The sequence below is a fragment of the Labeo rohita genome, chromosome 8 (genome assembly GCF_022985175.1).
Source record: "Labeo rohita strain BAU-BD-2019 chromosome 8, IGBB_LRoh.1.0, whole genome shotgun sequence".
Classification (NCBI taxonomy): domain Eukaryota; kingdom Metazoa; phylum Chordata; class Actinopteri; order Cypriniformes; family Cyprinidae; genus Labeo; species Labeo rohita.
Genome location: NC_066876.1, coordinates 4006634 through 4020522, shown reverse-complemented (window position 1 = coordinate 4020522; position 13889 = coordinate 4006634). Strand labels below are relative to the sequence as shown.

The window sequence follows — 13889 nt, the reverse complement described above, 5'->3', positions numbered from 1 at the left end:
AGATAGACCGTTGGTCATGAAACAGACTGTGTGCTTATGGCTAATGCCAGGCTTATATTCAAGACTTAATTTTCTTAAAACACATTTCGATTTGCTTAAACCACTATATTCAGTGATTCAAATGTCCATTTCCATATCTAACTCATAAGGCTTGTCAATCATTTTTAAATAGAGCATTACACCACGAATGTCTCTTTACATAGAAATTGCACAAATGTTTAATTTTATAAATCAAACTCTTGTGAAACCTTATGAACTCTCAGCAGGGTTTTACAGTTGGATTAGAATCATAAGGGTTTTCCAGATTAGGGATGGTTAAACAAATAAGCTGTGATTACTTTGTGATGTATATGTATATAAGATTTTATGCAGCATTTGTTGAGGTGAATACTGATATGGTTTCATCCTTTTTTTTTTTTTTTTTTTTTTTTTTTTTTTTGAGTATTCAAAACTGTTAATGCTCTTTCTGGAGACTAAAAACCAGTCAATACAAAATTTATAGATTCTAAATGGACTAGGGAAAAAATAGCAACATGCTGTTGTCATATATTTTACATTTTTAAATTTGCCTAAGCCAGTTCCTGCATACATTTAAATGTTTTACATATTTCACATTAATCTATATGTCACTGCACACGTGTCACATTCAACCACCTATGCCACATCCTAGCATACTCCAAAATAATTACATCAGCTCCTCATTGCTTCTCCTCTGTGGCAATCAGCAAATCAGAGAGCAAATTTCTTAGGCGCAAATTTCAGTGGCATCGTGCAAATCTTATGCCAAGAGTGTGGCTCCTGCTGGGCACCCCTGCACGCTTCAGACAAAAAAGGTGTGTCAACTAAGACAGACTGCTCTCACTTCAAGAGTTTTGACCTGCTTTGCTCAAAGATCGTTTTCGATCGAGTCAGGGGGCTGAGCAATCAGGCTTGAGTGATCTCACATTGGCACAGTTCCTGTTGGCTGTTGGTGTGTAGGGACAAGGTGGGGGATCAATAAAGGCCTCCTGTAGCGAATCTATGTGTTTTTGTAAGAAAAAATATCCATATTTAAAACGTAAGAATCACTTTAATCTAGCTTGTGCTAACAGTTGTACACAGAACTTGCTGGGCGTGGCAGTACTGAAACACCATCTAAGCTGTTCGCCAATCGCAATGCAGTGGGACAGCTAACCAATCACAACACATTTCGTTTTTCGAAAGACGGGCCTTCATTAAACCCCGAACTAATCGAGCCATTTGTGCCAGGCTGGGAGAAATGTATTGTAATAATGTGAATTATGTTAAAAATAATGCATTTTTCAAACCACCAAGCATGAAAGCATGTTCTAGTACACCCCCAAAACAAAATCAAGACTTTGTAAAACAGCATAATAGGACCCCTTTAAGATCAAATCTAAACTAATTGCAATATTTAGTTGTGTTAAAATTGAACCACTTCAAGTACCTTTAGTGTAATTTAATTGTACTTCTTTACATTCCACTTATAACACACTTTTATACTTCTTGAACTACAGATAGAATATATTTTAAGATTCACTTTAATGTTCTTCAAGAACATTTTCACTAGCATATCAACTCATTAGAAATGCATTATCAAGGTAAGAGTGAAATAATAATAGTAAATTAAAACAAAGATCAGAGAGATGCTAATAATGCTAACTTTAATTAAATCAATATGCAGAACATTTCAGTTATACCTGTATAATTTTATTTTATAATTTATTGAAATAAATAAAGCTCAGCCAAACAAAGACCAAACAAAGAAACAGAAATGTTTAAATGTCACCATCTCTGAATGGAAAGTCACTTTTCTTTGAGTATGACTGGTTACATTTTCTGCAACTGAGAGCTTGCAATTCAAACAATGTGGTATTTGTAATCTACTTCATCATGGTCAGTGAAAGGAAAAATAATGAATCAGCGGTTTTGAGTGGTGTTTTTGAATATCATATGTGTTATAATTTGCATAGATATGCATTCGATTTTTTTTTTTTTTTACTGTTCTCATATTACCTTTCAAGGCATTGACTTATATTCTCATCAAGCTGGACAAGAGCATCCATTTTTATCCTCTTGTTGTCCAGTCCTGTTCCGTTTACACAGCGCGTGTGTTCCAAGAATTTACCGGAGTTTGGTTATAGAATACATTTGTCACACCCATAAATAACCGTACTGTGTGTGAACGTTACCGTATTAAAGACTCAAATACAGTATCAACAACCGTATTCTGCTGCTGTATGAACGTGGCCTAAAACTTTCAACTTCAGAATCAGTAGGTCTTGGCTGAAAGGAGCATTTTTAATCAGCCTCTGAAAAGCAGATAGGCGTATATCAGGGAATCTCAGATCTGGCTTGTGAGATCCTCTTTTCTGCAGAGCTTAGTTCCAACTTTGATCAAACTCACCCACCTGTGATTTTCTAATGATCCTGAAGACATTGATTAGCATGCTGAGGTGTGTTTGATAAGGATTAGAGCTAAACTCTGCAGGAAAGTGGATTTTCCCTGGTAAAAAATCCAGCATTGCTGGTCACCAGCATAAGATATGTTTTGCATGATGGGAGAAGAATGGGATGCTGGTTGCTGGTTTGCTGGATCCCAGTATAGGATGCTGGTTTGCTCGATCCCAGTATGGGATACTGGTTGCTGGTTTGCTGGTCCCCAGTATGGAATGCTGGTTGCTGTATCCCAGTATGTGATGCTGGTTGCTGGTTTGTTGGTCCCCATTATGGGATGCTGGTTTGCTGGAGCCCAGTATGGGATGCTGGTTGTTGGTTTGTTGGTCCCCAGTATGGGATGCTGGTTGTTGGTTTGCTGGAGCCCAGTATGGGATGCTGGTTGCTGGTTTGCTGGTCCCCAGTATGAGATGCTGATTGCTGTATCCCAGTATGTGATGCTGGTTGTTGGTTTGTTGGTCCCCAGTATGGGATGCTGGTTGCTGGTTTGCTGGAACCCAGTATAGGATGCTGGTTTGCTCGATCCCAGTATGGGATACTGGTTGCTGGTTTGCTGGTCCCCAGTATGGGATGCTGGTTGCTGTATCCCAGTATGTGATGCTGGTTGCTGGTTTGTTGGTCCCCATTATGGGATGCTGGTTTGCTGGAGCCCAGTATGGGATGCTGGTTGTTGGTTTGTTGGTCCCCAGTATGGGATGCTGGTTGTTGGTTTGCTGGAGCCCAGTATGGGATGCTGGTTGCTGGTTTGCTGGTCCCCAGTATGAGATGCTGATTGCTGTATCCCAGTATGTGATGCTGGTTGTTGGTTTGTTGGTCCCCATTATGGGATGCTGGTTTCCCCAGTATGGGATGCTGGTTGTTGGTTTGTTGGTCCCCATTATGGGATGCTGGTTTGCTGGAGCCCAGTATGGGATGCTGGTTTGGTTTGCTGGTCCCCAGTATGGGATGCTGGTTGCTGGTCCTTATGGGATGCTGGTTGCTGGTTTGCTGGTCCCCAGTATGGGATGCTGGTTTGCTGGTGCCCAGTATGGGATGCTGATTTGTTGGTCCCCAGCATGGGATGCTGGTTGCTGGTTTGCTGGTCCCCAGTATGGGATGCTGGTTTGCTGGTCCTCAGTATGGGATGCTGGTTGCTGGTTTGCTGCATCCCAGTATGGGATACTGGTCGCTGGTTTGCTGGTCCTCAGTATGGGATGCTGGTTGCTGGTTTGCTGGTCCCCAGTATGGGATGCTGGTTTGCTGGTCCTCAGTATGGGATGCTGGTTGCTGGTTTGCTGCATCCCAGTATGGGATACTGGTCGCTGGTTTGCTGGTCCTCAGTATGGGATGCTGGTTGCTGGTCCCCAGTATGGGACGCTGGTTTGCTGGTCCTCAGTATGGGATGCTGGTTGCTGGTTTGCTGCATCCCAGTATGGGATACTGGTCGCTGGTTTGCTAGTCCCCAGCATGGGATGCTGGTTGCTGGTTTGCTGGATCCCAGTATGGGATGCTGGTTGCTGGTTTGCTGTATCCCAGTACGGGATGCTGGTTTGCTGGAGCCCAGTATGGGATGTTGGTTGCTGGTTTGTTGGTCCCCAGCATGAGATGATGGTTTGATGGATCCCAGTATGGGATGCTGATTGCTGGTTGCTAGTTTGCTGGTCCCCAGCATGGGATGCTGGTTGCTGGTTTGCTGGTCCCCAGCATGGTAAGCAGGTCACCTTTGATTAACAAGCAGAATCACTGAGAGGAACAGCAAGAACAACAAAAAAAGGAAAGAGGTGAGCAGAAACACCACAACTACTTACAACAACACAGCCTTAGGTGAAATCAGTATCTCACCAGATGATGATTAAACAGCTACAAAAACAAAATTACCATATGCACTTGTCTGGCTTTATTTCTTTCATATGGTACAAGTACAAAGGTTGCTGAAGTCTGTTACCATTATGGTAATTAGTGTTCCTTTTAGTTGCTGGATTTTGAGGTATGTGACTTCCCAGATAAGTATGAAAGTCTTTAAAAACAACAGCTTTCAGTTTTGAATTTTCATTATCAAGTTGTTGTTAACTGAAATTGAAAGAGTTCTCGCTAATAACCCCTGTTATTGAACAGATGCTTATGAATAAGCTTCTGTTTTTTGGATTTAATATCTCTAAATGCATTTGTTAAGCAATGTACTTAAGCTCCTTTTAACTGATTTTAAACTGATTTGTGTATAGGTCTTATGCAGCAATTCCTTTGAAACATTTTATCAGTTTACATTGATATTAATAATGTAATTATAACTAAAGCAATTATACTGTTTTTGCATAAATGTGTTGAACAGAAAAATATGCAAGCAATAACTGTCTGTCCCCCAAACACTACTTGCAGACAGAACACTGGCCTACTGGCACTTTACCCTGCAAGACCATGCTTTTGAACCAGCATCACCAGCTCCATTTTGCTTGAGAACAGCATGGATATGCTGGTCCACCAGCACTACACCGGCATAAAATAGCTTGGACCAGCACTATACCAACATTAACCAGCATAAACCAGCTTGAACCATCTTGGAATCCATGCTGGTTTATGCTGGATTTTTTAGCGGGGTCGCAAGCCAGATTTGAGGGTCCCTGGCCTATATGAAACAACAAGTTCTGAAAAGGTCTGTGTTGATTTGATCCATTCCATTTCAATTGAATGGCAACATTAGAATGGTCAGTCAATGTTGTTCGTATTCTCCTAGTTGCATTACAGGGCTACCTACGCAAAATCTGCATGGGCCCAAAAGTACAAAAGTTGCTCTGGGCCCGAACGGGCTGGCCCACACTGGGCCATCGTGGGATTAATGTGGGTAGTCCGCTAGTGTGGGCTGCTGACAGAGAGCCGGTGAGCTCAAAGCTGTGGGTCCCACCTGGGCAAGTCCACACTGGGCCTGTTTAGTTTTGGGTACCACAGGGACATGTTTGCAGGGTTTAGCCTATTAGAATATCTGTCAGAATTAAACATTTGAAATTCATTGATATGAGATTAAAATATATATTTTACTCACTGCTTTAAACACTGGCATTTTTTTAAACTCGCTTTTCCCATTCCTTTTGCTTCTGCTATGGAACATAACCGGATATATGGCCATTTAACCCCATGTACATGGGCAGCCAGCCCTCTGGACACCACTTTTGCCCTTTGCATTCCCCTGTTCAAAAAAACAGAGGTAATTTTAGAGTTATAAAAAGCACAAGGAATGCCACTTCACAGCTTCCCACATACACTTCACACAAATGTAATAAATGCTTCGGCCCCAGTGTTTCCCAACACACAAAAAGATCCAAAAAAAGTAACAAACCTAATGAATTTGTTACTAAATTGTCCACTAGATAGCACCACTGTGTCACAAATGAGCAAACCAGGCAAATTAGCAGCCCTAAGCAATTCTCCGGTTTGTGTAGGGAATTTCTAGAGTCATGTCACTGTATGGCAGTCTGTGTCAGCCCTGGATGGGTGAGTCACACAATAACGAAGAGGTACAAACTTCAGTTTGCCAGAAAACCCACATGTTTCAAGAGAGTTATCTCTTCTTTTTGTCTAAAAGACAAAATCTACTCCCTTCTTGAGAAGGGAGCAGTTTGAGTGGTACCCCCGCATTTAAGCGGGTTTTATTCTTGTTATTTCCTAGTTCATCCTCTGGGTTTCAGGGCCTCACTGTGAGTGTATTGGGTAACCGGGGAGCTGTCCATATCTCCTATAGGTGGATCTTGAACACAAATTGATGAAAGAGAACAACAGGTTACTGTTAATAGCCCTGGTTCTCTGAAACAACGAGTAGAGAGACCCACCAAGTTTGCTCTGCTGGCTGCACGAGAAGCGAATATGCTCAATGAGGAAAGGTAGCACATTTAGGTCTTTTTATGGTAAGGGTAAGTGGGTGCTTTTCAACTCTGTTTTAGAGCTCCACTGTCCCTCAGAGTGTAGCTCCAACCAGCTCCAAGTCACCTGCCTGTCTAGTAATCTTGAAGACCTTGATTAGCTGGTTCAAGTGTGTTTACTGAGGTTGGAGCTAAACTCTGCAGGACAGTGGCCTTCCAGGAACTGAATGTGACACACCTTATCTAGACATTGAGCTGCAGTGGTCAGAATCACAAGGTGCGAAATGAAAGGCCAGCCTTGAGAACTTATGCCTGTGCCATAGTTTAGATGGGCTAGTAGAGACAGTTAATCATGATTACAACAGTAGTGGGCTTCAAGCAAGTTATGAATAAAGCAAAAAAACAAATTCAATAAAATCAAGACTAATTTCAGAGATTTTCTCTAGGGAGAGGGGATATCTAACTGTGAGAAGACTTTTTGGGCAATGTAAAGGTGTTCTGCTAGGGGAGAATGGTTAGGGAAAATTAAGAAAATAGTTGAGAAGAAGAAGGCAGTTAAGGTTGAGTTTTGTTGTATTGTTTTGCAGGACCAAGCAGAGTGCTTCTGATAAGCTGTTGAATATTTTCCAGCTGCTTTTGCAACTGAATGTCAAACTGTTTGTGCTGGCGAATGCCAAACAAATGCTAGACATCAGGGTTGGTGGGCATTACTTTAAAAGCTAATGTTGCAAGCCACGTTTTAATGCCAGCATTGTTTATGACACTGATAACATTATTCTTCTGACAAACAATGTAGTTCCTCAGAAGCGGTTGTGGTTCCAACAAAGTGGTTGCTGAGCAACACGCAGATGTAAACAAAAGTGTATGTTTGTAGTGTAATTTACAACTTCGAACGCAGCTCAACCAATCAGAATCAAGGGCTGGAACTATCCGTTTAATAATCCATGAGGTAACGAGTAATATTTTTGTTTTGTGGTTCTTTAGTCTATTTACTACAGGGGAAATAATGATTGAGAAAGAGAGATACTTTTTAAGATTTTTTATTGGGATTTGCTGAGAAAAGGCATACAGGACATACAGAGCAAACATGAGCTCAGTATTCAGTGAAGAATTCAGTGCATGTGACTTCTGTGAATCTACTGAAAGCTATGCTGTATTCTGGAAAGATGAGTGCTCATTTCTGTAGTAGACTACTGCTGCCTCCCTCTCTATCTGGCCTGTTATAAAAAATAAGTACCTGCTAGATTGACAGGAGGTGTAGCTAGTAATAAATTGGGAGTTTCATCATAGATCTCAGACAAAAGAGCATCATCAGTAGTTTTTGCTATAAAGCCTTGACAGATCACAAACAAAGAGAAGGGGGAAAAAATTAGACAAATAGAAGTGGCAAGGTGATACAGTTCTATAATTTTAGTGATTTAAAAGAGAGAGAGAGAAAAATTAGACAACTGTGTTTGTATACATTTATATTCAGTGATTGTGTACAAATGCACAAAAACATAAGGGACTTGTAATTCAATGCTTAACACATAAAAGGTGATGCATGTAATTTTTTGCATGTCAATATATGTTACATGCCCTATTAAGACTAAAATTGACATTCACTTATATTACTAAATACTAGCTTTATATTACTATATCCTGCTTTAGTGAACGTAAACATATTGATGAGGCACTGTAATTTGTATGAACACAACACACAGAATGAAATATGTATTTTGCATGCTACAGAGTACATGAGAGCAACCATTTTTAAAGGATTACTCCACTTTCAGAATAAAAATTTCTTGATAATTTACTCATATCATCAAAGATATGCAGGTCTTTGTTTCTTCAGTCACAACAAAGTTTTTTTTTTATGAAAGCATTCCAGGATTTCTCTCCATATAGTGGAGAGAACGGTTAAAAATGCAGTTTCAAAGCAGCTTCAAAGGCTCTAAATGATCCCAATGAACAAGCTCTTAAATATTTTATGGAAATAAATTGTGAGTAATACATTTGAAAAAAAAATTATAATACATTAAATAATAATAATAAAATAAATAAAATAAAATAAATTAAAATTCTTATAGGTACATGGCATATTTGTCATGACAACATGCTCCATGTTCAGAATTACATACTCTTGCTTTTTTTGCAGTAGCCCACATATTATATGCACTTGAAACATCACATTTGCACATTTTAGTGAACTAGTGAATAGACAGTGTATAATGTTGAAGATTTATCACTACTTTTGCAGTTGATACATGACTTTTCTACATGCCCTTTGTTTTTCTGATGGAAGAAAACAGCAACATGTACTGTAATCCAGAATGAATTCAGATTAGTACATAGTTTCCATGAGCACCATGGGACACAGGGTCTGCTGGCTGTTACGGGGTGTGACGAGGGACAGATGAAGATGCTGTGGTAGCTCTAAACTCCTCTTGCTTTGGTTAGTCCTCCGGTTTTTAGAGTGCATGTGGCAAAAGTAAGTGACAGTGGAGAAAAACACTTGCCGGTAACTGGACGAGACCAGGTTATAAAGGACAGGATTGATCACGGAACTCACATAGAAAAGCACATTTGTCACCATGTAGAAGTAATGGTAGAAATCATAAAGTGCACTGTTGGGAAAAAAACAAAACCAAGGTTATGAAATATTTGAAAACAAATAAGAATTTTGTTTTAGTTATATGTAAATGCAAAACTCACTTTGTCCACTCTGTTACATAGCAGTACATCAGTCGACGACAGTGATAAGGAAACCAACATAAAATAAAGGCAAAAACAACCCCACCTGATAACAGAAAGAAAAAAACACTATATAATCTAAACCCATTTTTAATTTCTAAACCTATACTTAATTTTACCCATTAAGTAATGCTTGTGATAAATAATATGTGCACTCACAAGACTGGTAAATCATCTACTAATATAACGAATTATGCAACAGTTTGTTTTGGCCAGTAGGTGGCGACAAGTGATTGTCTTTATGAATTAGCCATTTGACTCACTGAAATCATTTGTTCAAAATTTCTGATTCATTTAGCAATGAAACAAGTGATTATAATAAATCATTTACTCAATCAATTTGTTCAAAACTACTGAATCATTCAGTATTGGCTTTGTTTGGAACTATTTGTGTCTAAAATAAAGTTACTCAGTATTTATTTTTTAAATCACAAATGTCTTTCACTCACGTAAGACTTTAACGCCATGGCGTATGGAGCGTTCACGGGTTGTCTCTGCTATGACATCTGAAGCTGCTGAACAGTGTAAGTCATGATGGGTCATTCTTTGAAGCTGATGTCCAATCAGGCCATTCATCACTGTGATCACCACCATTGGCACAACAAAAGAGAGAAGAGCATTTACCTGTAAGGAAAAACACTGAGTACTGAAATAGGGAATAGTAAAAAAGTGGGAATGAGAGACATTACATCATGTGTAGTGATTATTTCCCAAAAGTCAAAAGGGGAAAACACATTTCCCCTCCCTGCCATTGTTCTAATAGTTTCTACATCTGAAACAAAATATATGTTTTTGAAAAGTGCCTCTAATACGAGTTTGGGTTTGGATCATTAGAGCAGAGTCTCATTTTTGCTCTGTTTTTGACAGTTTTTCTCTTTAACAGTGTCATTCTGACATTAATTAATTTGCTCTGAGATTTATTTCAGGTTGTCTTTGAAAAAAAAAATCAATCTTTTTGCCAGTTTTCTTTCAATTAGCACAAGTTATGTATTTCTTTTTGAAACTGGTTGGTGGTAGGCCTTATTGAACTTAGCTTACGCATCCCAGTTTTTGAGTGAAAACAACAAAACAAAACATTATTTGTGGATACTTTTGGAAATATTCAGGTGCACAAGCTTCCCAGCTAGGGAATTTTTGTTCTACAAATGTTCAGAGAACATTATGATATGTTCTGGTAATGTTTTCAGTGGCAAGTTTTATTTTAGTTCCCAGAATATTCTCCAAAAAATAGGATAACATTCTCTAAAAACATTCTACAAATGTTTATGTTTATACAAATGTTTACCATCTAACATTGTTAGAACATTATCCTCTAACATTCTAATAAAGATTTAATCGGGAAGCTTCCCACTGGACATTGGATGTGGACTCTGATGTTGCTCAGATGTCAAATTTTGAGGTTTAGCTGTTGTCACCGTTATGATGATAAGCATTTGCTTTAATTGGGTAATTTGACTCTTTCAAAATGTTTTTTTTTTTTTTTTTAATAGCTGTTGTAACTATGTTTGTTATTGCAAAAACAGCAAGAGACAGTGTCATCACATGATGTTGGCAACGTGTTGATAGTTCAGGTATCATCATGTAGTTATTTGTTTTCATTGAGTCTAATCTAAGTTTCTTATTAATGCAATGCTTCTACAGACTGAAATCCAGTAGAATTTTAATCAGATAATTTCAAGGATTCCAAAAAAAAAAAAACATTAATTTGTTTTTTCACACAAACATCAAAAATCAGTTTATGAATCTCAAAAATGTTGACCCACTTTTTTAATCATGCTGCAACATTCTGGGTGCATCATACAAAACTCATCCAGGGCTCCCAGAATGCATTGAAGCACGTTACCATTGTTGAGATTCATACACTGATTTTTGGTGTCTAAACATTCAGTTGTTTCAAGTGGTTTGTGAATAGTGTGTTTTGAACATTTCAGGCAGGAATACAGATCAATTAAATTAAAAACACCACTAGATCTTATGCTGTTGTAATGCATTTTTACAGCCACAGATATGAAATTCATCACTATGTGATGATATTGTTAACATCAACAAGTAACCATCATGTGATCACATTTTCTTTTGCTGCTTTCACCAGAACAAACATAGTTGCAACAGCTAAAGAAAAACATTGAGACAAAAGTCAAATTGCCCAACTAAAGCAAATGCTTATAGCCATAATGGTGACATCAAACCAAACTATTACTTTCAAACAGACATCAACATCTAAACATTTGTTAATCTCAATAAGAACTTGTTGGTATGGAGTTATTTATTGACGCTGGAGCTTGACATCAAGCAAAGGTTGGGTTTTCACTTTCAAACAAAATTTGACATTTGAGCCACATCTAGTGTGATGGGAAGGTTTATTAGAATGTTAGAGGTTAATGTTCTAACAATGTTATCAATAAACATTTGTAGAATGTTTTTAGAGAATGTTATCCTACCTTTTAGCAGAACATCCTGGGAACTAAAATAAAACTTCCCGCTGAAAACATTCCCAGAACGTGAAACATTCCTAGCTGGGTTGTTAGCGCCATGTGAAGTACAACCGAGTTATAAAAAAAGAACTACTACGGATGACTTAGAGTGAAATTACTTCACCTGTAGAACAGTCTTGGCGGTGTTGGTGGAGGCCACGGTGGTACAGATGCTCTCTTCACCCACGTAAAGTTGCCCCATCGTTAGAAGCATCGGGGAGGCGAGAATGAGCGACGCGCACCAGAGCGCACAGATGACTCTCCTTGTGCGCCCGCGGGACATCTGACTCTTGGCTTTAAGCGGGTGGCAGAGCGCCATGTAGCGCTCCACGCTCAGACTCACGATGTTGAACGCCGTCGCGTACGAGAAGCCGTCCCGCAGAAAATAATAGCCCCTACAGACCACTTCACCGAAAGCCCACGGGTGATGAATCCAGATGAAGCTGTACAGCTCCACCGGCATGCACAGCACCAGGATAAGCAGGTCGGACACAGCGAGGCTGGCGAGGTGATAATGAACGGTGCCTTGGACATGTTTAATGGATCTCCTCTGGAGAGAAATGTACAGGGTCATGGAGTTCCCGATTAAACCGACTGCAAACAGCACAGAGTAAATCAACGTCACGAGTACTTTGGAATAAATATCCGTGTTAACATCCAAATCATCCAACGGCGGGGAATCTGTGCTGTTGAGTGCGGACTGCTGGGTCCGGTTCTCCAGAACATGATGAGTCCAAAGTTCTGTCATTGTTTCATTTGACGTAATTTCTCCGCAAAACCTCCAAATGCTTGATAGAAAACACTGATTAATCTTGGACCGTGCAGCCGTGATGAACATCTGTGTGTAAATGACATCACTGCCTTATATGCCACACAGGAGCGCAGGGGACTCACTCTGTGCCGACGCTTCAAGGCAAAACAGGGACTTATTAATTTAACTACATATAATTCACATTCAAAATGTACTAATATAAATGCATAATATTAGTAAATATTAAACCAAATGGCAGTTTAGCAACCAAATACAACACAACACACAAAAACAGCAAAGAAAACAAGAAACACATGTCAGGTTTAAATGATAATACAGATAAACTATTTTTAAAATCATTAGAGGAAAAGAAGGCTACAAAGATGTCACTTCAGTTGTTTAAGCATTCAGTATAACTAGGCTACACAACAGGAACAATATGAATACATATTAAATCTTAAAAAAATAATAAATATTAATGATGTATTATGTCACATATTAAATAAATAATATTATGATAAAAACATATTTTATAAATATTGCTACTATATATCGCACATCTTGAAAATCAAACCAATCAATCAAGTATTCAATAATATAATAATAATAATTCAATAATTCAGTCATTTTGTTTTACAGAACAAAAGTAAAACTGCAGTAGTAATAATTATGGTTGTCTTAATTTACATTATTTCTCATTCCCAAGGTAAAAACATATTGATTCTTTAACTGTGCCAATAAATAACCATGCAAAACTTTGATATAGTGTAAAAGCATGCCTCTGTCACAGTTCTGTCTGTATATATATTGGTTTCTCCCATTGTCTCCCCCTGTTGATCTGTTTGCCTTGGTTTAGTCCTCGTCATCCCCTTCACCTGTGTTCAATTATCAATTACCCTTTATAAGTCTGTCCCAGTGTTTAGTTCTCTGTCGGGCTTTGATGTTGTTTACTTCCGTGTGTGGATGTCTCCCTCGTTCCTGACCTGTGTACCCTTGGATGTATATTAAAAGACTTTGTTTATCTTATATCGTGTTTTGTCTAATCCATCCAGCACAATCGTGACAGAAAGACCAACCGACACTGTATCTCCGTGTTTTTCCCTGTTTTTTGTTTATCGTTCTTTTTCCCAGTCTTTTGTTTCCGTCGTGTCATCATAATGAATCCCCTACTCCGTCCAGAATTCATCCTCCTCCGGCTGAAGCAGGGGGATCTACTGCTCGAGGGATTTACCATCATGTTCCAGCTAGTAGCTCACACCACCAGCTACCCGGACGACGCGCTCTGTGCATTCTATGACGCTAGCCTCAACGCGTCATGCAGAGCGCTGTCGTCCGAGGACGGCCCTCGAGCCAATTTCGCCGCGTTTGTGGAGTGGACACTGGCGAGAAACCGATCCTCATTCCCCACCTGTTCCATGGAGAATCTTGCCAGTGCCACTCCGGACCCAGAGCCCAGCCAGTCACCACCCCGACCCGCGGAATACCAGCCAGAGCCCACCGATGACGGAGAGCTAAAGCCCGCCGCGACCAGCGAGCCATCGCAGAGAGGAGCGACAGAGCAGCTGATCACCACAGAGCCTGAGCTGCACAAGCCGTCAGACCAGGTGCGTGAGCCGGCCACAATGACCGCGACGGTGGAAG

General features: G+C 39.6%; 1 protein-coding gene across 1 annotated transcript; it reads right to left on the bottom strand.

Annotated features, from left to right (window-relative positions):
* Positions 1 to 8394: 8394 nt before the first annotated feature.
* LOC127169870 (neurotensin receptor type 1) lies at positions 8395 to 12245 on the bottom strand. The gene is made up of 4 exons (XM_051117533.1): positions 11622 to 12245; positions 9473 to 9647; positions 8985 to 9069; positions 8395 to 8896 (listed from the first exon to the last, which is right to left on the bottom strand). The coding sequence occupies exons 1-4, from the start codon at positions 12243 to 12245 to the stop codon at positions 8614 to 8616; spliced, it is 1167 nt and encodes a 388-aa protein (XP_050973490.1). The 3' UTR covers positions 8395 to 8613.
* Between the last annotated feature and the right edge of the window lie 1644 nt (positions 12246 to 13889).